The 23,601-nt window shown below is 40.3% G+C and overlaps 1 protein-coding gene across 2 annotated transcripts in view; it reads left to right on the forward strand.

Moving 5' to 3' along the window:
• The window catches only part of NOX4 (NADPH oxidase 4), a 719,402-nt gene that overhangs the window by 288,111 nt on the left and 407,690 nt on the right, over nucleotides 1-23,601 (forward strand). For both annotated transcript variants that reach the window (XM_053708631.1, XM_053708630.1), the window contains exon 10: nucleotides 4-168. In XM_053708631.1, coding sequence (XP_053564606.1) covers nucleotides 4-168 — 165 coding nt within the window. The remainder of the gene's footprint in view (nucleotides 1-3; nucleotides 169-23,601) is intronic.

The following is a 23,601-nucleotide window of genomic DNA, read 5'->3' on the forward strand; positions in this document are numbered from 1 at the left end:
CAGACTTGGCTTTGGGTTTCTGGTCCATTGTGCTTATATTGTGCTGAGAGATTATACCGACTGTTAAGGAGCAGGAAACCAGTTACAATTACCTCAGTGATACATCACCCATGTGACGTAATTGAACTTCGAATGATTAAAGAAAACTTTAAAGCAAAGCCTGGTCAGGTGAGTGAGACATTTACAAAATTTTACAGACAGAACCAGTATAATTATGTTTAGAGGCATTAGAGGGGGTGCTCAATTTATTTCCATTTACAGAAGATTTCAGTGTAGCAAAAGAAAGGCAGCACACACAATATCCAAAAAAAACGGAAATTTATTCCAGCGTTCACAAAAAAAATACACAAACACACGTACATGAGGAAAAATGGGGCGTGTAGGACATGCCTTTTGCTGCTTAGATTTGGGACACACTCAGTCCTTTTTCTTGGCCTGCACCTCACGTCTTCACTTGTGGATCTCTTGGAGTTGCTTTAATATGTTGTTTGTGACCAGTCGCATACTTTGATCTACAGTAGTTTTCCTGGAGCTACACCACCCCCTCACTTGTATTTAAAGATTTCAGTGTACTTTATCTTTCTTTATACCACATAATAGGCTAGATTACGAGCTTGCGCTTTAACATCTCTAGACGGAGGCTTTTTTCCCCGGGTTACGCTCGTATTACATGTTGAAAGTAAAAAATGTGAGCACAAGCAGAAACCTGACGCATGCAAAATGTTGAACTTTGAATATTGAGAAAGCGCTATTGTATTCTACCATAGACTTCAATGGAGCGCAAAAAAAAACTAACACCCATAGTCACTCGCTAACCCGACTGCTTTTATTCAAGTGTGCTAAATCTGGCATGAAATATATCTATTTCACATTACAATGTTCTTAACAAAGAAGAATATGTTCTACTTATTGTTAAAGGAATATTTATATTCTATTAGGTTGTTTTTTTTTTGGTAAAATATATATCTATATAAAATTATAAATAGGAATAGATATATACAGATATATATAGGAATATATATTTAAAAATAATTAGAAACTATATGAAGAACATTGGAATGTGAAATATTTACAGTACATACACAGTTAAACACTTTATTAAATATGAATACTGCATACATATGATTTTTTTCATATTTTCAGCTATTGTTTTCAAATATATATGTGTGTACATATGTATGTATGTGTTAATATGTATATACTGTATGTCTGTAAATACATATACAAACACATAAATACATATGTACACACACACATATTTATTTATATATGTATGTATGTATGTATGTATATATATATATATATATATATATATATATATATATATATATATATATATATATATATGTGTGTGTGTGTGTGTGTATGTATCTCTATGTTAAAACCCTTTGCCCATTTTTTTGTAACACATGAGACATCATATCTTTGAGCTCTTATAACCAAAAAAAATATATATATATCAGACAGTGTTATCATGAGTGTAATTGTACTTACTGTAAAATGTATTACTTTCCTATGATATGGAGAGTCCACAACATCATTCAATTACTAGTGGGAATATCACTACTGGCCAGCAGGAGGAGGCAAAGAGCACCACAGCAAAGCTGTTAAGTGTCACTCCCCTACCCATAATCCACAGTCATTCTATTTGCCTCTGTCAATGGAGGAGGTGAAGTTTGGTGTCTGAAGAAATGAATTCCTTTTTCGGGTACTTTTCCCTGCAAGCAAGGGTTTGGGTTTAGCTGAGTCCACGTCAATGTTTTCAGTAGAGTAGTGGTGGCTTTTAAGCAGTTAGGAAGTTGTGAGGTAGTCCTTGCTTTGTTTCCTAACACATTGCTGCCCATGGTACAGAAAGCCAGAATTGGTTACTCTGACCTTTCTTTTTCTACAGGTCTCTGTAAGGAGTATGTGTCCTTTCACGCCTTGTGAGCTGTCTTCCGGCCGGACAGCTAGACTGCAGATAAGTGTTTTTGTCTTCTAGGTCTTGGAGACTTGCATTTCAGAAGAATATTTCATATGCAATAGATGGGGACATTTTTAAAATTCTTTTATACAGGATTCTCTTTGGCAGTGGACAGGCACATTATGTATGTTGAGACTAGGGGTTAATCTTCCTTTTATTGGGACGTGTTTCCTCTTTGGGCTAATTTTGTTGAAATACTTTATTAGTAAGTGTGTGGGGCTTATGTTTTATACAGGGATTTATGTATAAACTTAACATTTGGCTTTGCTTGCTTAGCTAGAACAGGCTAACTGACAGACTGCTTGAGCGTTTGTGTAAATGTAGCTCCGGTGTTGTTGGCAGAGGGATATGAGTGCCTTTTACTTGCTGCGTAGTTTCCTCTCTCTGCCAGTCATGTGACTTCTCTCTGCTGTTGGATAATAACGGAGCAGAGCGGCGTCATTGAATTTCAGTTTCTTCAGTGTCGATCTACTATACAATCGTCTTAGAGACTTCTGGCAGCCAAATTGTGTATAAGTGTTACGGTAAGGCACCTCAGCCTTTCTAAGGTGTAGGGGGCCTCATTGGTTTATTGTTTTAAAGAATGTTTGCATAACGTTAAGTGGCTGTGGTATTAAAAATTCATAAAGTGACAGTGTATTTAAAAAATTTCTACAATTTGGGGAAGTTTTATTTAGGATTATGGACAAGTGTCTTTTAAAAAATGCTTGTTATGCCTAGAGGCACAAATTGTTTTGCCTATGCAATTCTGTGCTGCATGCTTAGCTAGAACACTTCAATTTAAAGATAAATTGTTGCCCGCTGAGCCCAATGTCTCTCAGGATTATGCTGTTCAGGCAATGCCATAGCTTTCTCCTCAAACATCCCAAGCTTCTATGGCATCACAAACAGTGTCCTGCTGTTCCTCTCAGTCTCCTGGAGGAGTTTGTTTGCCTACAGATTTTGCTGCACAGGTATATTTTGTGGTATCTGCTGCATTATCTGCTTTTCTTATGCTGGGAAAACACAAGAAGAAAATTAGACATTCAGATAGTAAGGTTTCTGATGAGGAGGATATAGCAGTAGACTCTGAGAGTGAAATCTCAGATTTGGACGGTATTATTCCTTCATCTGATACTGAAGAAGTAAAGAGATTTAAGCTTGAACACCTTTGTGTACTGTTAAAGGAGGTATTGGTTACTTTGGACGATTTTGATACTTCTGTCGTTGTCAACCCTAATAAGTCTAGTAAACTTTATAAATACTATGATGTTCCTTCCTCTGTGGAAGTTTTTCCTGTCCCATACCATGTGACAGAGATTATTTCACAGGAATGGGAGAAGCCAGAGATTCCTTTCTCTTTGTCTCCCGTATTTAAAAAGATGTTTCCTATTCCTGACTCTATTAAAGATTCTTGGCCACGGTGCCTAAAGTAAAAGGGGCTATTTCTACTCTGGCTAAGAGAACTGCAATCCCTATAGAGGATAGTTGCTCATTTAAGGATCCTATGAACAAAAAGCTGGAAGTTTGTTTGAAGAAGATGTATGTTCATCAAGGTCTTCAATGGAAACCTGAAGTTTGTATTGCCACAGTAGCAAGTGCAGAATCTTATTGGTGCAACGCATTGTCTGAATCAATTTTAGTAGAAACTCCATTGGAGGAGATACAAGATAGGATTAAGGCTCTTAAACTAGCCAATTCCTTTATGTTTGATGCTAACATGCAAGTTATTAGACTGGGAGCCAAGATGTCTGGCTTCACTGTCCTAGCCTGCAGGGCATTGTGGCTAAAATCTTGGTCAGATGATGTTACCTCTAAGTCCAAGCTTATTGTGCTTTTTTTCAAGGGTAAGACCTTGTTTAGACCTGGTCTGGCAGAAATAATTTCTGATATTATGGGTGGAAAAGGGTCTATACCGCAATACAAGAAGAACAGACTCAAAGGATGTCAAAGTAGTTTGTGTTCCTTTCGTAACTTCAAAGGTCAAAAGTCTTCCTCTTCCAAGCAGGAGCAGTCCAAGTCTTCTTGGAAGCCCAATCAGTCTTGGAATAAGGGGCAGCAATCAAAGAAACACTCAGCTGAGTCTAAGTCAGCATAAAGGGTCGGCGCCGGATCAAGTGGGTTTTGTCAAGCGTGGAGACAAGATGTCCCAGATCCTTGGGCTGTAGACATAGTATCTAAGGGTTACAAAATAGAATTCAAGACTTTCCCTCCCAGGGGCAGATTCCACCTCTCAAGATTATCTGCAGACCAGGTAAAAAGAGAGACATTCTTGAACTGCGTTCAGGACCTTTCCTCCCTGGGAGTGATTGTTCCATTTCCAGTAAGGGAACAGGGTCTAGGATTCTATTCAAATCTGTTCGTGGTGCCCAAAAAAGAGGGAACATTTCGACCCATTTTAGACCTAAAGTATTTTAGACCTAAAGTGCCTCAACAAGTTTCTCAGGGTACCGTCCTTTAAAATGGAAACCATTCATTCCATTCTTCCTTTGGTCCAAGAGTGTCAGTTCATGACAACCATAGACCTGAAGGACGTGTATCTTCATGTTTCTATCCACAGGGATCATCGCAAATTCCTGAGATTCGCCTTTCTAGACAAACACTTTCAGGTTCTGGGGGCTCTTTTGGCAGTGATCAGGTCTCGGGGAATTGCAGTGGCGCCCTATCTGGATGACATATTGGTTCAGGTGCCATCTTTTCAACAAGCAAACTCTCATACAGAGATCTTGTTGTCTTTTCTACATTCCCATGGCTGGAAAGTGAATCTGGAAAAGAGCTTCCTTTTTCCAGCTACAAGGGTGGTTTTCTTAGGGACCATACTAGATTCCCTATCCATGAATTTTTTTCTGACAGAGGTCAGAAAATCCAGAATTCTCTCGTATTGTCTCTCTCTACAGTCTACCGTTCGGCCATCAGTGGCTCAATGTATGGAGGTAATTGGTCTGATGGTTGCTTCCATGGACATCATTCCCTTTGCTCAATTCCATTTGAGAGCTCTGCAATTATGCATGCTCAGACAATGGAACGGAGACCATTCAGATCTGTCTCAGAGGATAGATCTAGACCAGTCGACAAGAGACTCACTCCCGTGGTGGCTTTCTCAGGACCATTTGTCTCAGGACACATGCTTCCGGAGACCTTCCTGGGTGATGGTGACCACGGCCGCCAGCCTGCTAGGCTGGGGAGCAGTCTGGGAATCATTAAAGGTGCAGGGACTATGGACTAGGGAGGAGTCTGCTCTGATGGCTTGGCCACAATTGTCCTTAGCCTGGATTATCAGGTTTCAGTCAGACAACATCACCTCAGTGGCTTACATCAACCACCAGGGAGGAACTCGGAGTTCCTTAGCCATGAAGGAGGTGACACAGATTATTCCGTGGGCTGAAGCTCACAATTGTTGTCTATCTGCCATCCACATTCCTGGAGTAGACAACTGGCAAGCGGATTTCCTGAGCAGACAGACATTTCATCCCGGGGAGTGGGCTCTCCATCCGGAGGTGTTCTCCAGGTTAACCCTCAAATGGGGGTTGCCGGAGTTGGATCTGATGGCGTCTCGGCAGAATGCCAAGCTTCCAAGGTGCGGTTCAAGGTCAAGAGATCCTAAGGCCACTCTGATAAAAATCTCTGGCGGTTCTTTGGGATTTTGACTTAGCATAACTGTTTCCTCCATTTGCACTCCTTCCATGTTATTGCTCGTATGAAACAAGAGACAGTGTCGATAATTCTTATAGCTCCTGCATTGCCTTGCAGGATCTGGTATGCAGACCTAGTGAAGATGTCATCTCGGCCACCTTGGAGGTTTCTTCTTAAGGAGGACCTTCTAATTCAGGGTCCATTCCTCCATTCAAATCTCTTTTCTCTGAAGCTGACTGCTTGGAGATTGAATGCTTAGTTCTGTCTAAGTGTGGATTTTCTGAGTCCTGTCATTGAGACCATGATCCAGGCTCACAAGCCTGTTACTCTTAACATTTACCATACAGTATGGCATAAATACCTTTATTGGTGTGAATCTAAGGGCTACTTTTGGAGTAGGGTCAGGATTCCTAGAATTTTGTCTTTTCTCCAGGAAGGTCTTGAGAAAGGGTTGTCAGTCAGTTCTCTGAAAGGTCAGATTTCTGCATTATCTATTTTGCTACACAAAACCTGTTGCTCCTCCTGAACCTTAATCTTGTTCTTAAAGTTTTGCAGCAGGCTCCGTTTCAGCCTATGCATTCCATAGATATTAAGTTGCTGTCTTGGAAGGTTTTGTTTCTTATTGCTATCTCTTCTGCTCGAAGAGTTTCGGAACTCTCGGCTTCGCAGTGTGATTCGCCTTACCTAGACTTTCATGCGGATAGGGCGGTTCTTCGTGGTTTTGGATAGAAATACTAATTAGGAAATTGTTGTTCCTTCTCTCTGTCCCAATCCTTCTTCTCATAAAGAACGTCTGCTGCACAACTTGGATGTTGTGCATGCTCTAAAATTCTATCTACAGACGACTAATGATTTTTGCCAGTCTTCTGCCCTGTTTGTTAGTTTCTCAGGAAAGCATAAGGGTCAAAAGGCTACTGCTACTTCTCTTTCCCTCTGGTTGAGAAGTATAATTCGTTTTGCCTATGAGACTGCTAGACAGCAACCTCCTGAGAGAATTACAGCTCATTCCACTAGGGCTGTCTCCTCTTCTTGGGCTTTCAAAAATTAAGCTTCTGAGGAACAGATTTGCAAGGCTGCAATTTAGTCCTCTCTGCATACTTTTTCCAAATTTTCCAAATTTGATACTTTTGCCTCAGCTGAGGCCTCTTTTGGGAGAAAGGTTCTTCAAGCGGTGGTGCCTTCTGTTTAGGTCTGCCTGTCTTGTTCTCCCTCCCTGTTCATTCTGTGTCCTCTAGCTTGGGTGTTGGTTCCCACTAGTAATTGAATGATGATGTGGACTCTCCATATCTTAGGAAAGAAAACAATATTTATGCTTACCTGATACATTTCTTTCTTTAGGGATATGGAGAGTGCACAACCACACCCTTTATTAAAGGGACAGTATACTTTAAAAATGTTTTCCCTTTTTTTACCAGATTTGCTTTTTAAAGGCTTATTTGTTTATATGAATTAGCTGATTTTGTGTTTTGAAGTCACAACCTAATAAAATGGGTTGAGCTTGTAGGTATAATGAGATGTCATTACTATATCACATTGTGTACATATACCTGCTTCCTCATCTTATATCTATCCATGAACCAATCACCAATACTTAGAGAAAACAATTAAAAATGAACATTGTATTACCTTATCTATTCTATAACCCACTGGGAGTGTAATTTCTTCTACTGGCTGTGTTAACACATCTTGGCCTCAAGTCCAGACATTTTAAGGATGGGTGGGGATACCTCAGGCTAAATAAACTATTTCAAATTCCAATATAAGGGTTATGGAAATACTTGTAAACAATTTAATACACTCCAGCAGGTAAAGATGATCATTGGGAACAAATTAAAGGGGAGAAAAATTTTGAGTAAACTGTCCCTTTAAGTCATTGATTTTATACTAAACCTCAGGCACCTCTACACCTTTGTGTTATTCATTTTCCATTTCCCTTCGGTCGAATGACTGGGGATTATGGGCAGGGGAGTGACACTTAGTAGCTTTGCTGTGGTGCTCTTTGCCTCCTCCTGCTGGCCAGGAATGATATTCCCACTAGTAATTGAATGACGTTGTGGACTCTCCATCTCTGGAAAGAAAGACATTTATCAGGTAAGCATACATTTTGTTTTAGGTGTGTTTTGTGCAATTGTTTTGTCTCATGGAACAGTTACCCAGAGCTCTAAAGTTGTGCTAACCCACGGTGCATTAAATTTGATTGTGCTTGAGAGAACGCCTTTACTTTCAACTCATAATACGCATGCTATTTCCGTCGCTCACAATGAGCCATATTGCTCGCACACTACAATTAACACGCCACTCGTACTCTAAATAGTTTTGCTTTGACTTACTTTCCATCATTTTTCTTTGCAAATACCTTTGGTAAGGGGGGAAGGAAACACATGTCCTATCTGTCCCACATTTAGCAGGACAATCTTGTAATGACATATATTTTACATGTCCTGTGCTCTTCTCAGTACAGTAAGAGAGGTAGCAAGGGAAGAAAATAAATGAAATTTTAATAACCAAAACAACAATATGTAATAAAAAAATTGCACTCCTCTGCTCCATACACACAAATAATCACTGGTACCACCTTTCACACCTGATATATGACTTTGGGGTAACATTTTTATGCACACCCTCATACCTACCTATCACTGCAAAACCTGCCATAGAGTGCAAGGGTCATTATGTTGCTATCGTTTAATTAAACAGCTGAAAATACAGTTGCTAGTTCTACTTTACTCCACACCCTTGACCCACCTATACATATTCTTCACAATTAAACAATGATGTTATCCCCTTGAATGTCGGTAACATATAAATCAATCATTTTACTTCGTTTACTGCCAGTAACACACACAGCAGTGATCTCACCTTTCCTTGATTGCCTGTGTAGCATAGAAAAAGCAGAAGTGTTACCTCACTAGCTACATACAACACACAGTGTAGAATTTTATAAACAACCTCATAACTTCCAGTAACACAAAGTATTGCATGCGCAGTGATACTTCCTTTTGGGTCATGTTTTCAATGCATATAGAGGCAAAAGTGGCTTGAAAATTTAGCAGCCGCTCAGGGAACTGTGGAAATCTGGATAGTTAAAGGGATACTAAACCCATTTTTTTTCTTTCATGATTCAGATAGAGCATGCAATTTTAAACAACTTTCTAATTTACTCCTATTATCAATTATTCTTCATTGTATTGCGATCTTCATTTGAAAAAGCAGGAATGTAAGCTTAAGAGCCAGCCCATTTTTGGTTCAGCACCTAGGAAGCGCTTGCTGATTGTTGGCTAAGTTTAGTAACCAATCAGCAAGCATACCCAGGTGCTGAACCAAAAATGGCCCTGCTTCTAACTTTGCATTCCTGCTTTTTCAAATAAAGATAGTAAGAGAACGAAGAAAATTGATAATAGGAGTAAATTAGAAAGTTGCTTAAAACTGCAGGCTCTATCTGAATCGTGGAAGAAAAAAAATGGGTTTAGTATCCCTTTAAAAGGACAGTCAACACCAGAATTTTTGTTGTTTAAAAAGGTAGATAATCCCTTAATTACCAATTTCCCAGTTTTGCATAACCAACAGTTATAATAATACACATTTTACCTCTGTAATTACCTTGCATCTATGCCTCTGCAAACTGCCCCCTTATTTCAGTTTTTTTTTTTACAGACTTGCATTTTAGCCAATCAGTGCTCACTCCTAGGAGCTTCACGTGCGTGAGCTCAATGTTATCTATATGAAACACATGAACTAACACCCTCTAGTTGGTCTTCAAGGTCTAAAATATTAGCATATGAACCTCCTAGGTTTAGCTGTCAACTAAGAATGCCAAGAGAACAAAGCAAAATTGGTGATAAAAGTAAATTGGAAAGTTGTGTAAAATGGCATATCCTATTTAAATCATGAAAGTTTTTTTTTTTTAACTTTATTGTCCCTTTAAGTGACCAGTATTTTTGCATATATTTTACTGAACTGATATACTTGACTGTCCAGATGAATATTGGACACCTGGCAATCCCAGCTGAAAGTGTAGCTACATACACGAAGTGTATGTTTGTTAATGGAGTCGAAAAGTCCCATATTATTAAACTGGCATTTAAAGATCATTACTTTTTTTTCAGAACAGGCTGTTTTACTTACTCTTGTGAAAAGCACAGCTGCCTCCAGCAATTATCCTCAAAAAATAACCGTCTTTAAAATCAAGTTTATAACATAGGGACTTTTGCATCTATTGAACATACGGAATACACTAAATTGCTGAGAAAATGTTACAGAAATATTAAAGGGATATTGATGAACACCCCTTGTTTTAATGTAAAAAAATAAATGTTCTTTTTGCCACATTCCCTGGAGATGCCATAAAGCAAATTCTGTAATCTAGGCTTTTAAAGTGCTGCAAATTGCTAAACCAGATATTTGATTTCTCCAACATAGGTGTGTCCGGTCCACGGCGTCATCCTTACTTGTGGGATATTCTCTTCCCCAACAGGAAATGGCAAAGAGCCCAGCAAAGCTGGTCACATGATCCCTCCTAGGCTCCGCCTACCCCAGTCATTCTCTTTGCCGTTGCACAGGCAACATCTCCACGGAGATGGCTAAGAGTTTTTTGGTGTTTAAATGTAGTTTTTATCCTTCAATCAAGTGTTTGTTATTTTAAAATAGTGCTGGTATGTACTATTTACTCTGAAACAGAAAAGAGATGAAGAATTCTGTTTGTAAGAGGAAGATGATTTTAGCAAACGTTACTAAAATCGATTGCTGTTTCCACACAGGACTGTTGAGATGAAGTAACTTCTGTTGGGGGAAGCAGTTGGCAGACTTTTCTGCCTGAGGTATGACTGGCCACATTTCTAACAAGACTTTGTAATGCTGGAAGGCTGTCATTTCCCCTATGGGGACCGGTAAGCCATTTTCTTAGATTAAGTAAAAGAATAAAGGGCTTTATAAGGGCTTAAAAAACTGGTAGACATTTTTCTGGGCTAAAACGATTACTTTGCTAAGCATATTTGGCAGATTATAACTCTTAATAGTTATTATAATCTTGGGGATTGTTGTTAAAAAACGGCAGGCACTGTATGGACACCTTTTTTAGATGGGGGCCTTTTCTAGTCATAGGCAGAGCCTCATTTTCGCGCCACTAATGCGCAGTTGTTTTTGGAAAGCAAGGCATGCAGATGCATGTGTGAGGAGCTAAGAACCACTGAAAAAGCTTATAGAAGGCGTCATTTGGTATCGTATTCCCCTCTGGGCTTGGTTGGGTCTCAGCAAAGCAGATACCTGGGACTGTATAGGGGTTAAATGTAAAAACGGCTCCGGTTCCGTTATTTTAAGGGTTAAAGCTTTCAAATTTGGTGTGCAATACTTTTAAGGCTTTAAGACACTGTGGTGAAATTTTGGTGAATTTTGAACAATTCCTTCATGCTTTTTCGCATATTCAGTAATAAAGTGTGTTCTGTTTAAAATTTAAAGTGACAGTAACGGTTTTATTTTAAAACGTTTTTTGTGCTTTGTTGACAAGTTTAAGCCTGTTTAACATGTCTGAACCATCAGATAAGCGATGTTCTATATGTATGAAAGCCAAGGTTTCTCCCCATTTAAATATATGTGATAATTGTGACATAGGCCTAGATTTAGAGTTCGGCGGTAAAAGGGCTGTTAACGCTCCGCGGGTTTTTTTCTGGCCGCACCATAAATTTAACTCTGGTATCGAGAGTTCAAACAAATGCTGCGTTAGGCTCCAAAAAAGGAGCGTAGAGCATTTTTACCGCAAATGCAACTCTCGATACCAGAGTTGCTTACGGACGCGGCCGGCATCAAAAACGTGCTCGTGCACGATTCTCCCATAGGAAACAATGGGGCTGTTTGAGCTGAAAAAAAACCTAACACCTGCAAAAAAGCAGCGTTCAGCTCCTAACGCAGCCCCATTGTTTCCTATGGGGAAACACTTCCTACGTCTGCACCTAACACTCTAACATGTACCTCGAGTCTAAACACCCCTAACCTTACACTTATTAACCCCTAATCTGCCGCCCCCCGCTATCGCTGACCCCTGCATTACACTTTTAACCCCTAATCTGCCGCTCCGTAAACCGCCGCCACCTACGTTATCCCTATGTACCCCTAATCTGCTGCCCTAACATCGCCGACCCCTATGTTATATTTATTAACCCCTAATCTGCCCCCCACAACGTCGCCGACACCTGCCTACACTTATTAACCCCTAATCTGCCGAGCGGACCTGAGCGCTACTATAATAAAGTTATTAACCCCTAATCCGCCTCACTAACCCTATCATAAATAGTATTAACCCCTAATCTGCCCTCCCTAACATCGCCGACACCTACCTTCAATTATTAACCCCTAATCTTCCGATCGGAGCTCACCGCTATTCTAATAAATGGATTAACCCCTAAAGCTAAGTCTAACCCTAACACTAACACCCCCCTAAGTTAAATATAATTTTTATCTAACGAAATAAATTAACTCTTATTAAATAAATGATTCCTATTTAAAGCTAAATACTTACCTGTAAAATAAATCCTAATATAGCTACAATATAAATTATAATTATATTATAGCTATTTTAGGATTAATATTTATTTTACAGGCAACTTTGTAATTATTTTAACCAGGTACAATAGCTATTAAATAGTTAAGAACTATTTAATAGTTACCTAGTTAAAATAATTACAAATTTACCTGTAAAATAAATCCTAACCTAAGATATAATTAAACCTAACACTACCCTATCAATAAAATAATTAAATAAACTACCTACAATTACCTACAATTAACCTAACACTACACTATCAATAAATTAATTAAACACAATTGCTACAAATAAATAAAATTAAATAAACTATCTAAAGTACAAAAAATAAAAAAGAACTAAGTTACAGAAAATAATAAAATATTTACAAACATAAGAAAAATATTACAACAATTTTAAACTAATTACACCTACTCTAAGCCCCCTAATAAAATAACAAAGCCCCCCAAAATAAAAAATTCCCTACCCTATTCTAAAATACAAATATTACAAGCTCTTTTACCTTACCAGCCCTGAACAGGGCCCTTTGCGGGGCATGCCCCAAGAATTTCAGCTCTTTTGCCTGTACAAAAAAACATACAATACCCCCCCCCCAACATTACAACCCACCACCCACATACCCCTAATCTAACCCAAACCCCCCTTAAATAAACCTAACACTACCCCCCTGATGATCTTCCTACCTTGTCTTCACCATGCCAGGTTCACCGATCCGTCCTGGCTCCAAGATCTTCATCCAACCCAAGCGGGGGCTAGACATCCACTGAAGAAGTCCAGAAGAGGGTCCAAAGTCTTCCTCCTATCCGGCAAGAAGAGGACATCCGGACCGGCAAACATCTTCTCCAAGCGGCATCTTCTATCTTCTTCCATCCGATGACGACCGGCTCCATCTTGAAGACCTCCAGCGCGGATCCATCCTCTTCTTCCGACGACTAGACGACGAATGACGGTTCCTTTAAGGGACGTCATCCAAGATGGCGTCCCTCGAATTCCGATTGGCTGATAGGATTCTATCAGCCAATCGGAATTAAGGTAGGAATTTTCTGATTGGCTGATGGAATCAGCCAATCAGAATATAGTTCAATCCGATTGGCTGATCCAATCAGCCAATCAGATTGAGCTCGCATTCTATTGGCTGATCGGAACAGCCAATAGAATGCGAGCTCAATCTGATTGGCTGATTGGATCAGCCAATCGGATTGAACTATATTCTGATTGGCTGATTCCATCAGCCAATCAGAAAATTCCTACCTTAATTCCGATTGGCTGATAGAATCCTATCAGCCAATCGGAATTCGAGGGACGCCATCTTGGATGACGTCCCTTAAAGGAACCGTCATTCGTCGTCTAGTCGTCGGAAGAAGAGGATGGATCCGCGCTGGAGGTCTTCAAGATGGAGCCGGTCGTCATCGGATGGAAGAAGATAGAAGATGCCGCTTGGAGAAGATGTTTGCCGGTCCGGATGTCCTCTTCTTGCCGGATAGGAGGAAGACTTTGGACCCTCTTCTGGACTTCTTCAGTGGATGTCTAGCCCCCGCTTGGGTTGGATGAAGATCTTGGAGCCAGGACGGATCGGTGAACCTGGCATGGTGAAGACAAGGTAGGAAGATCATCAGGGGGGTAGTGTTAGGTTTATTTAAGGGGGGTTTGGGTTAGATTAGGGGTATGTGGGTGGTGGGTTGTAATGTTGGGGGGGGGGTATTGTATGTTTTTTTTTACAGGCAAAAGAGCTGAAATTCTTGGGGCATGCCCCGCAAAGGGCCCTGTTCAGGGCTGGTAAGGTAAAAGAGCTTGTAATATTTGTATTTTAGAATAGGGTAGGGAATTTTTTATTTTGGGGGGCTTTGTTATTTTATTAGGGGGCTTAGAGTAGGTGTAATTAGTTTAAAATTGTTGTAATATTTTTCTTATGTTTGTAAATATTTTATTATTTTCTGTAACTTAGTTCTTTTTTATTTTTTGTACTTTAGCTAGTTTATTTAATTGTATTTATTTGTAGCAATTGTGTTTAATTAATTTATTGATAGTGTAGTGTTAGGTTAATTGTAGGTAATTGTAGGTAGTTTATTTAATTAATTTATTGATAGGGTAGTGTTAGGTTTAATTATATCTTAGGTTAGGATTTATTTTACAGGTAAATTTGTTATTATTTTAACTAGGTAACTATTAAATAGTTCTTAACTATTTAATAGCTATTGTACCTGGTTAAAATAAATACAAAGTTGCCTGTAAAATAAATATTAATCCTAAAATAGCTATAATATAAATGTAATTTATATTGTAGCTATATTAGGATTTATTTTACAGGTAAGTATTTAGCTTTAAATAGGAATCATTTATTTAATAAGAGTTAATTTATTTCGTTAGATAAAAATTATATTTAACTTAGGGGGGTGTTAGTGTTAGGGTTAGACTTAGCTTTAGGGGTTAATACATTTATTAGAATAGCGGTGAGCTCCGGTCGGCAGATTAGGGGTTAATAATTGAAGGTAGGTGTCGGCGATGTTAGGGAGGGCAGATTAGGGGTTAATACTATTTATGATAGGGTTAGTGAGGCGGATTAGGGGTTAATAACTTTATTATAGTAGCGCTCAGGTCCGCTCGGCAGATTAGGGGTTAATAAGTGTAGGTAGGTGTCGGCGACGTTGTGGGGGGCAGATTAGGGGTTAATAAATATAACATAGGGGTCGGCGATGTTAGGGGTAGCAGATTAGGGGTACATAGGGATAACGTAGGTGGCGGCGATTTGCGGTCGGAAGATTAGGGGTTAATTATTTTAAGTAGCTTGCGGCGACGTTGTGGGGGGCAAGTTAGGGGTTAATAGATATAATACAGGGGTCGGCGGTGTTAGGGGCAGCAGATTAGGGGTACATAAGTATAACGTAGGTGGCGGTCGGCAGATTAGGGGTTAAAAATTTTAATCGAGTGGCGGCGATGTGGGGGGACCTCGGTTTAGGGGTACATAGGTAGTTTATGGGTGTTAGTGTACTTTAGGGTACAGTAGTTAAGAGCTTTATGAACCGGCGTTAGCCAGAAAGCTCTTAACTCCTGCTATTTTCAGGCGGCTGGAATCTTGTCGTTAGAGCTCTAACGCTCACTGCAGAAACGACTCTAAATACCGGCGTTAGGAAGATCCCATTGAAAAGATAGGCTACGCAAATGGCGTAGGGGGATCTGCGGTATGGAAAAGTCGCGGCTGTAAAGTGAGCGTTAGACCCTTTAATCACTGACTCCAAATACCAGCGGGCGCCCAAAACCAGCGTTAGGAGCCTCTAACGCTGGTTTTGACGGCTACCGCCGAACTCTAAATCTAGGCCATAGTGTCCAAACAAAGTAGGGACAATGATGCCACAGATAATAATATTGCCCAAGATGATTCCTCAAATGAGGGGAGTAAGCATGGTACTGCATCATCCCCTTCTGTGTCTACACCAGTTTTGCCCACACAAGAGGCCCCTAGTACATCTAGTGCGCCAATACTTATTACCATGCAACAATTAACGGCTGTTATGGATAATTCTATTGCAAACATTTTATCTAAAATGCCTACTTATCAGAGAAAGCGCGATTGCTCTGTTTTAAACACTGAAGAGCAAGAGGACGCTGATGATAACGGTTCTGACATACCCTCACACCAATCTGAAGGGGCCAGGAGGGAGGTTTTGTCTGAGGGAGAAATTTCAGATTCAGGAAAAATTTCTCAACAAGCTGAATCTGATGTTGTAACATTTAAATTTAAATTAGAACATCTCCGCGCACTGCTTAAGGAGGTATTATCTACTCTGGATGATTGTGACAATTTGGTCATTCCAGAGAAATTATGTAAGATGGACAAGTTCCTAGAGGTTCCGGTGCCCCCCAATGCTTTTCCTATACCCAAGCGGGTGGCGGACATAGTAAATAAGGAGTGGGAAAGGCCCGGCATACCTTTTGTTCCTCCCCCTATATTTAAGAAATTATTTCCTATAGTCGATCCCAGAAAGGACTTATGGCAGACAGTCCCCAAGGTCGAGGGGGCGGTCTCTACTCTAAACAAACGCACTACTATTCCCATAGAAGATAGTTGTGCTTTCAAAGATCCTATGGATAAAAAAATAGAGGGTTTGCTTAAAAAGATGTTTGTTCAGCAAGGTTACCTTCTACAACCAATTTCATGCATTGTTCCTGTCACTACGGCAGCGTGTTTCTGGTTCGAAGAACTAGAAAAGTCGCTCAATAAAGAATCTTCGTATGAGGAGGTTATGGACAGAGTTCAAGCACTTAAATTGGCTAACTCTTTTATTTTAGATGCCGCTTTGCAATTAGCTAGATTAGCGGCGAAAAATTCAGGGTTTGCTATCGTGGCGCGCAGAGCGCTTTGGCTAAAGTCTTGGTCAGCGGATGTGTCTTCCAAGACAAAATTGCTTAACATCCCTTTCAAGGGTAAAACACTGTTTGGTCCTGATTTGAAAGAGATTATTTCAGACATCACCGGGGGAAAGGGCCACGCCCTTCCTCAGGATAGGTCTTTTAAGGCTAAAAATAAGCCTAATTTTCGTCCCTTTCGCAGAAACGGACCAGCCTCTAATTCTACATCCTCTAAGCAAGAGGGTAATACTTCTCAACCCAAACCAGCCTGGAGACCGATGCAAGGCTGGAACAAGGGTAAGCAGGCCAAGAAGCCTGCCACTGCTACCAAAACAGCATGAAGGGATGGCCCCCGATCCGGGACCGGATCTGGTGGGGGGCAGACTTTCTCTCTTTGCTCAGGCCTGGGCAAGAGATGTTCAGGATCCTTGGGCACTAGAAATAGTTTCTCAGGGTTATCTCCTGGAATTCAAGGAACTACCCCCAAGGGGAAGGTTCCACAGGTCTCAATTATCTTCAAACCAAATAAAAAGACAGGCATTCTTACATTGTGTAGAAGACCTGTTAAAGATGGGAGTAATTCATCCAGTTCCTATAGGAGAACAAGGGATGGGGTTTTACTCCAACCTGTTCATAGTTCCCAAAAAAGAGGGAACATTCAGACCAATTTTAGATCTCAAGATCCTAAACAAATTTCTCAGGGTTCCATCGTTCAAAATGGAAACCATTCGAACGATCCTTCCTACCATCCAGGAAGGTCAATTTATGACCACGGTGGATTTAAAGGATGCGTACCTACATATTCCTATCCACAAGGAACATCATCAGTTCCTAAGGTTCGCTTTTCTGGACAAGCATTACCAGTTTGTGGCACTTCCATTCGGATTAGCCACTGCTCCGAGAATTTTCACAAAGGTACTAGGGTCCCTTCTAGCGGTTCTAATACCAAGGGGCATTGCAGTAGTACCGTACTTGGACGACATCCTGATTCAAGCGTCGTCTCTGTCAAAAGCAAAGGCTCATACGGACATCGTCCTAGCCTTTCTCAGATCTCACGGATGGAAAGTGAACATAGAAAAAAGTTCTCTGTCCCCGTCAACAAGAGTTCCCTTCTTGGGAACAATAATAGACTCCTTAGAAATGAGGATTTTTCTGACAGAGGTCAGAAAATCAAAACTTCTAAGCTCTTGTCAAGTACTTCATTCTGTTCTTCGTCCTTCCATAGCGCAGTGCATGGAAGTAATAGGATTGATGGTTGCAGCAATGGACATAGTTCCTTTTGCACGAATTCATCTAAGACCATTACAACTGTGCATGCTCAGACAGTGGAATGGGGATTATACAGACTTGTCTCCGACGATTCAAGTAGATCAAAGGACCAGAGATTCACTCCGTTGGTGGCTGATCCTGGACAACCTGTCACAGGGAATGAGCTTCCGCAGACCAGAGTGGGTCATTGTCACGACCGACGCCAGTCTGGTGGGCTGGGGCGCGGTCTGGGAACCCCTGAAAGCTCAGGGTCTATGGTCTCGGGAAGAATCTCTTCTCCCGATAAACATTCTGGAACTGAGAGCGATATTCAATGCTCTCAAAGCTTGGCCTCATCTAGCAAAGGCCAAATTCATAAGGTTTCAATCAGACAACATGACGACAGTTGCATATATCAACCATCAGGGGGGAACAAGGAGTTCCCTGGCGATGGAGGAAGTGACCAAGATAATTCAATGGGCGGAGGATCACTCCTGCCACTTGTCTGCAATCCACATCCCAGAGTGGAAAATTGGGAAGCGGATTTTCTGAGTCGTCAGACATTCCATCCGGGGGAGTGGGAACTCCATCCGGAAATCTTTGCCCAAATAACTCGATTATGGGGCATTCCAGACATGGATCTGATGGCCTCTCGTCAGAACTTCAAGGTTCCTTGTTACGGGTCCAGATCCAGGGATCCCAAGGCGACTCTAGTAGATGCACTAGTAGCAACTTGGACCTTCAACCTAGCTTATGTATTCCCACCGTTTCCTCTCATTCCCAGGCTGGTAGCCAGGATCAATCAGGAGAGGGCTTCGGTGATCTTGATAGCTCCTGCGTGGCCACGCAGGACTTGGTATGCAGACCTGGTGAATATGTCATCGGCTCCACCATGGAAGCTACCTTTGAGACAGGACCTTCTTGTTCAAGGTCCATTCGAACATCCGAATCTGGTTTCCCTCCAACTGACTGCTTGGAGATTGAACGCTTGATTTTATCAAAGCGTGGGTTTTCAGATTCCGTAATAGATACTCTTATTCAGCCTAGAAAGCCTGTAACTAGAAAGATTTACCATAAGATATGGAAAAAATATATCTGTTGGTGTGAATCTAAAGGATTCCCATGGAACAAGATAAAAATTCCTAAGATTCTATCCTTTCTACAAGAAGGTTTGGAGAAAGGATTATCTGCAAGTTCTCTGAAGGGACAGATCTCTGCTTTATCTGTTTTACTTCACAAAAGGCTGGCAGCTGTGCCAGACGTTCAAGCGTTTGTTCAGGCTCTGGTTAGAATCAAGCCTGTTTACAGACCTTTGACTCCTCCCTGGAGTCTTAATCTAGTTCTTTCAGTTCTTCAAGGGGTTCCGTTTGAACCCTTACATTCCGTAGATATTAAGTTATTATCTTGGAAAGTTTTGTTTTTGGTTGCTATTTCTTCTGCTAGAAGAGTTTCTGAGTTATCTGCTCTGCAGTGTTCTCCGCCCTATCTGGTGTTCCATGCAGATAAGGTGGTTTTGCGTACTAAGCCTGGTTTTCTTCCGAAAGTGGTTTCCAACAAAAATATTAACCAGGAGATAGTTGTACCTTCTTTGTGTCCGAATCCAGTTTCAAAGAAGGAACGTTTGTTACACAATTTGGACGTAGTCCGTGCTCTAAAATTCTATTTAGAGGCCACTAAAGATTTCAGACAAACATCTTCTTTGTTTGTTGTTTATTCTGGTAAAAGGAGAGGTCAAAAAGCAACTTCTACCTCTCTTTCTTTTTGGCTTAAAAGCATTATCCAATTGGCTTATGAGACTGCCGGACGGCAGCCTCCTGAAAGAATCACAGCTCATTCCACTAGGGCTGTGGCTTCCACATGGGCCTTCAAGAACGAGGCTTCTGTTGACCAGATATGTAAGGCAGCGACTTGGTCTTCACTGCACACTTTTGCCAAATTTTACAAATTTGATACTTTTGCTTCTTCAGAGGCTATTTTTGGGAGAAAGGTTTTGCAAGCCGTGGTGCCTTCCATTTAGGTGACCTGATTTGCTCCCTCCCTTCATCCGTGTCCTAAAGCTTTGGTATTGGTTCCCACAAGTAAGGATGACGCCGTGGACCGGACACACCTATGTTGGAGAAAACAGAATGTATGCTTACCTGATAAATTACTTTCTCCAACGGTGTGTCCGGTCCACGGCCCGCCCTGGTTTTTTTAATCAGGTCTGATGAATTATTTTCTCTAACTACAGTCACCACGGTATCATATGGTTTCTCCTATGCATATTTCCTCCTGTACGTCGGTTGAATGACTGGGGTAGGCGGAGCCTAGGAGGGATCATGTGACCAGCTTTGCTGGGCTCTTTGCCATTTCCTGTTGGGGAAGAGAATATCCCACAAGTAAGGATGACGCCGTGGACCGGACACACCGTTGGAGAAAGTAATTTATCAGGTAAGCATAAATTCTGTTTTTAAGAATTTGCAGCATCCAAAATTGGAATTTTGGTCTCTCTAGGTATTGGGGGACAAGCAAGAAGTGTTTAATGTCTTAATAGAGGGGCTTGAAAAGCATTTTGGATTCCATAAAAAATTTATAATTATTTTGTGCAATATTTTTTTATTATTTATTTATTTTCCTGCAATATAACTCAGATTCCTATGAGAACTGGAAGTATGTTCAGCAAGCTATATTCAACACAGCTTATTACTATCTAATTGGCTTTATAAGATAAAATGCTTTTCAAAAGGTGTGTCCCTGGAATAAAGCAAAATATGCAAATGTTGATATCATTAACCTTTTAATGCCGTTCTATTCCGTCATAATTACACTGGGCTTTAGAGCCGTTGTGACAGAATATAACGTCATAGCCAACGGCTGTCCTGAAGCCTTCTGCGCTTCCTGGATTTGATTGCACTCCGGAGGGTTCCTAAGGTTATAGGGACGCCCCCCAAACCCGATCCAATAATTGAAATCTCGCGATCGTGTGATTTCAATTTGTCTACATCGGAACAGTTGTTCCGATGTAGACACTTTAACCCTGGCAGGAAAGGGTTAAATACTTTTAAAACATGTTTTTGTATGCAGAATTTTTCAATGCAGCGTTTAATTGCTGATACCGATAGATAAAAAGATGTTCTTTTATATATGTACAGTATATATCAGACTAAACACTGCATTGCAAAACATCTTGATATATAAAAAGTTTATATTATTATTATTATTGTTATATGGAAAATGACATATTGAGTTTAAAGTCCCTTTTATTTAAAGTACCAGTAAATACAGTAGATTTGCATAATCAAAAAATGCATGATAACAAGACAATGCAATACCACTTAGTCTGAACTTCAAATGAGTAGTAGATTGTTTTCTGACAATGTGCAACTCCCCCTGTACCATGTGACAGCTATCAGCCAATCACAAATGCATAAACATAAATTCTGTGTTATTCTTGCACATGCTCAGTAGGAGCTCAAAAAGTGTAAATATAAAAAGACTGTGAACGTTTTGTTAATAGAAGTAAATTGGAAAGTTGTTTATAATTGCTGCTCTGTCTTAATCATGAAAGTTTAATTTTGACTTGTGTCCCTTTTAAGTGTCATTATAGCATCCCTTTAATTCCTAAGATTCTATCCTTTCTACAAGAAGGTTTGGAGAAAGGATTATCTGCAAGTTCTCTGAAGGGACAGATCTCTGCTTTATCTGTTTTACTTCACAAAAGGCTGGCAGCTGTGCCAGACGTTCAAGCGTTTGTTCAGGCTCTGGTTAGAATCAAGCCTGTTTACAGACCTTTGACTCCTCCCTGGAGTCTTAATCTAGTTCTTTCAGTTCTTCAAGGGGTTCCGTTTGAACCCTTACATTCCGTAGATATTAAGTTATTATCTTGGAAAGTTTTGTTTTTGGTTGCTATTTCTTCTGCTAGAAGAGTTTCTGAGTTATCTGCTCTGCAGTGTTCTCCGCCCTATCTGGTGTTCCATGCAGATAAGGTGGTTTTGCGTACTAAGCCTGGTTTTCTTCCGAAAGTGGTTTCCAACAAAAATATTAACCAGGAGATAGTTGTACCTTCTTTGTGTCCGAATCCAGTTTCAAAGAAGGAACGTTTGTTACACAATTTGGACGTAGTCCGTGCTCTAAAATTCTATTTAGAGGCCACTAAAGATTTCAGACAAACATCTTCTTTGTTTGTTGTTTATTCTGGTAAAAGGAGAGGTCAAAAAGCAACTTCTACCTCTCTTTCTTTTTGGCTTAAAAGCATTATCCAATTGGCTTATGAGACTGCCGGACGGCAGCCTCCTGAAAGAATCACAGCTCATTCCACTAGGGCTGTGGCTTCCACATGGGCCTTCAAGAACGAGGCTTCTGTTGACCAGATATGTAAGGCAGCGACTTGGTCTTCACTGCACACTTTTGCCAAATTTTACAAATTTGATACTTTTGCTTCTTCAGAGGCTATTTTTGGGAGAAAGGTTTTGCAAGCCGTGGTGCCTTCCATTTAGGTGACCTGATTTGCTCCCTCCCTTCATCCGTGTCCTAAAGCTTTGGTATTGGTTCCCACAAGTAAGGATGACGCCGTGGACCGGACACACCTATGTTGGAGAAAACAGAATGTATGCTTACCTGATAAATTACTTTCTCCAACGGTGTGTCCGGTCCACGGCCCGCCCTGGTTTTTTTAATCAGGTCTGATGAATTATTTTCTCTAACTACAGTCACCACGGTATCATATGGTTTCTCCTATGCATATTTCCTCCTGTACGTCGGTCGAATGACTGGGGTAGGCGGAGCCTAGGAGGGATCATGTGACCAGCTTTGCTGGGCTCTTTGCCATTTCCTGTTGGGGAAGAGAATATCCCACAAGTAAGGATGACGCCGTGGACCGGACACACCGTTGGAGAAAGTAATTTATCAGGTAAGCATAAATTCTGTTTTTAAGAATTTGCAGCATCCAAAATTGGAATTTTGGTCTCTCTAGGTATTGGGGGACAAGCAAGAAGTGTTTAATGTCTTAATAGAGGGGCTTGAAAAGCATTTTGGATTCCATAAAAAATGTATAATTATTTTGTGCAATATTTTTTTATTATTTATTTATTTTCCTGCAATATAACTCAGATTCCTATGAGAACTGGAAGTATGTTCAGCAAGCTATATTCAACACAGCTTATTACTATCTAATTGGCTTTATAAGATAAAATGCTTTTCAAAAGGTGTGTCCCTGGAATAAAGCAAAATATGCAAATGTTGATATCATTAACCTTTTAATGCCGTTCTATTCCGTCATAATTACACTGGGCTTTAGAGCCGTTGTGACAGAATATAACGTCATAGCCAACGGCTGTCCTGAAGCCTTCTGCGCTTCCTGGATTTGATTGCACTCCGGAGGGTTCCTAAGGTTATAGGGACGCCCCCCAAACCCGATCCAATAATTGAAATCTCGCGATCGTGTGATTTCAATTTGTCTACATCGGAACAGTTGTTCCGATGTAGACACTTTAACCCTGGCAGGAAAGGGTTAAATACTTTTAAAACATGTTTTTGTATGCAGAATTTTTCAATGCAGCGTTTAATTGCTGATACCGATAGATAAAAAGATGTTCTTTTATATATGTACAGTATATATCAGACTAAACACTGCATTGCAAAACATCTTGATATATAAAAAGTTTATATTATTATTATTATTGTTATATGGAAAATGACATATTGAGTTTAAAGTCCCTTTTATTTAAAGTACCAGTAAATACAGTAGATTTGCATAATCAAAAAATGCATGATAACAAGACAATGCAATACCACTTAGTCTGAACTTCAAATGAGTAGTAGATTGTTTTCTGACAATGTGCAACTCCCCCTGTACCATGTGACAGCTATCAGCCAATCACAAATGCATAAACATAAATTCTGTGTTATTCTTGCACAT

Source organism: Bombina bombina, chromosome 3 (genome assembly GCF_027579735.1).
Source record: "Bombina bombina isolate aBomBom1 chromosome 3, aBomBom1.pri, whole genome shotgun sequence".
NCBI classification, from domain to species: domain Eukaryota; kingdom Metazoa; phylum Chordata; class Amphibia; order Anura; family Bombinatoridae; genus Bombina; species Bombina bombina.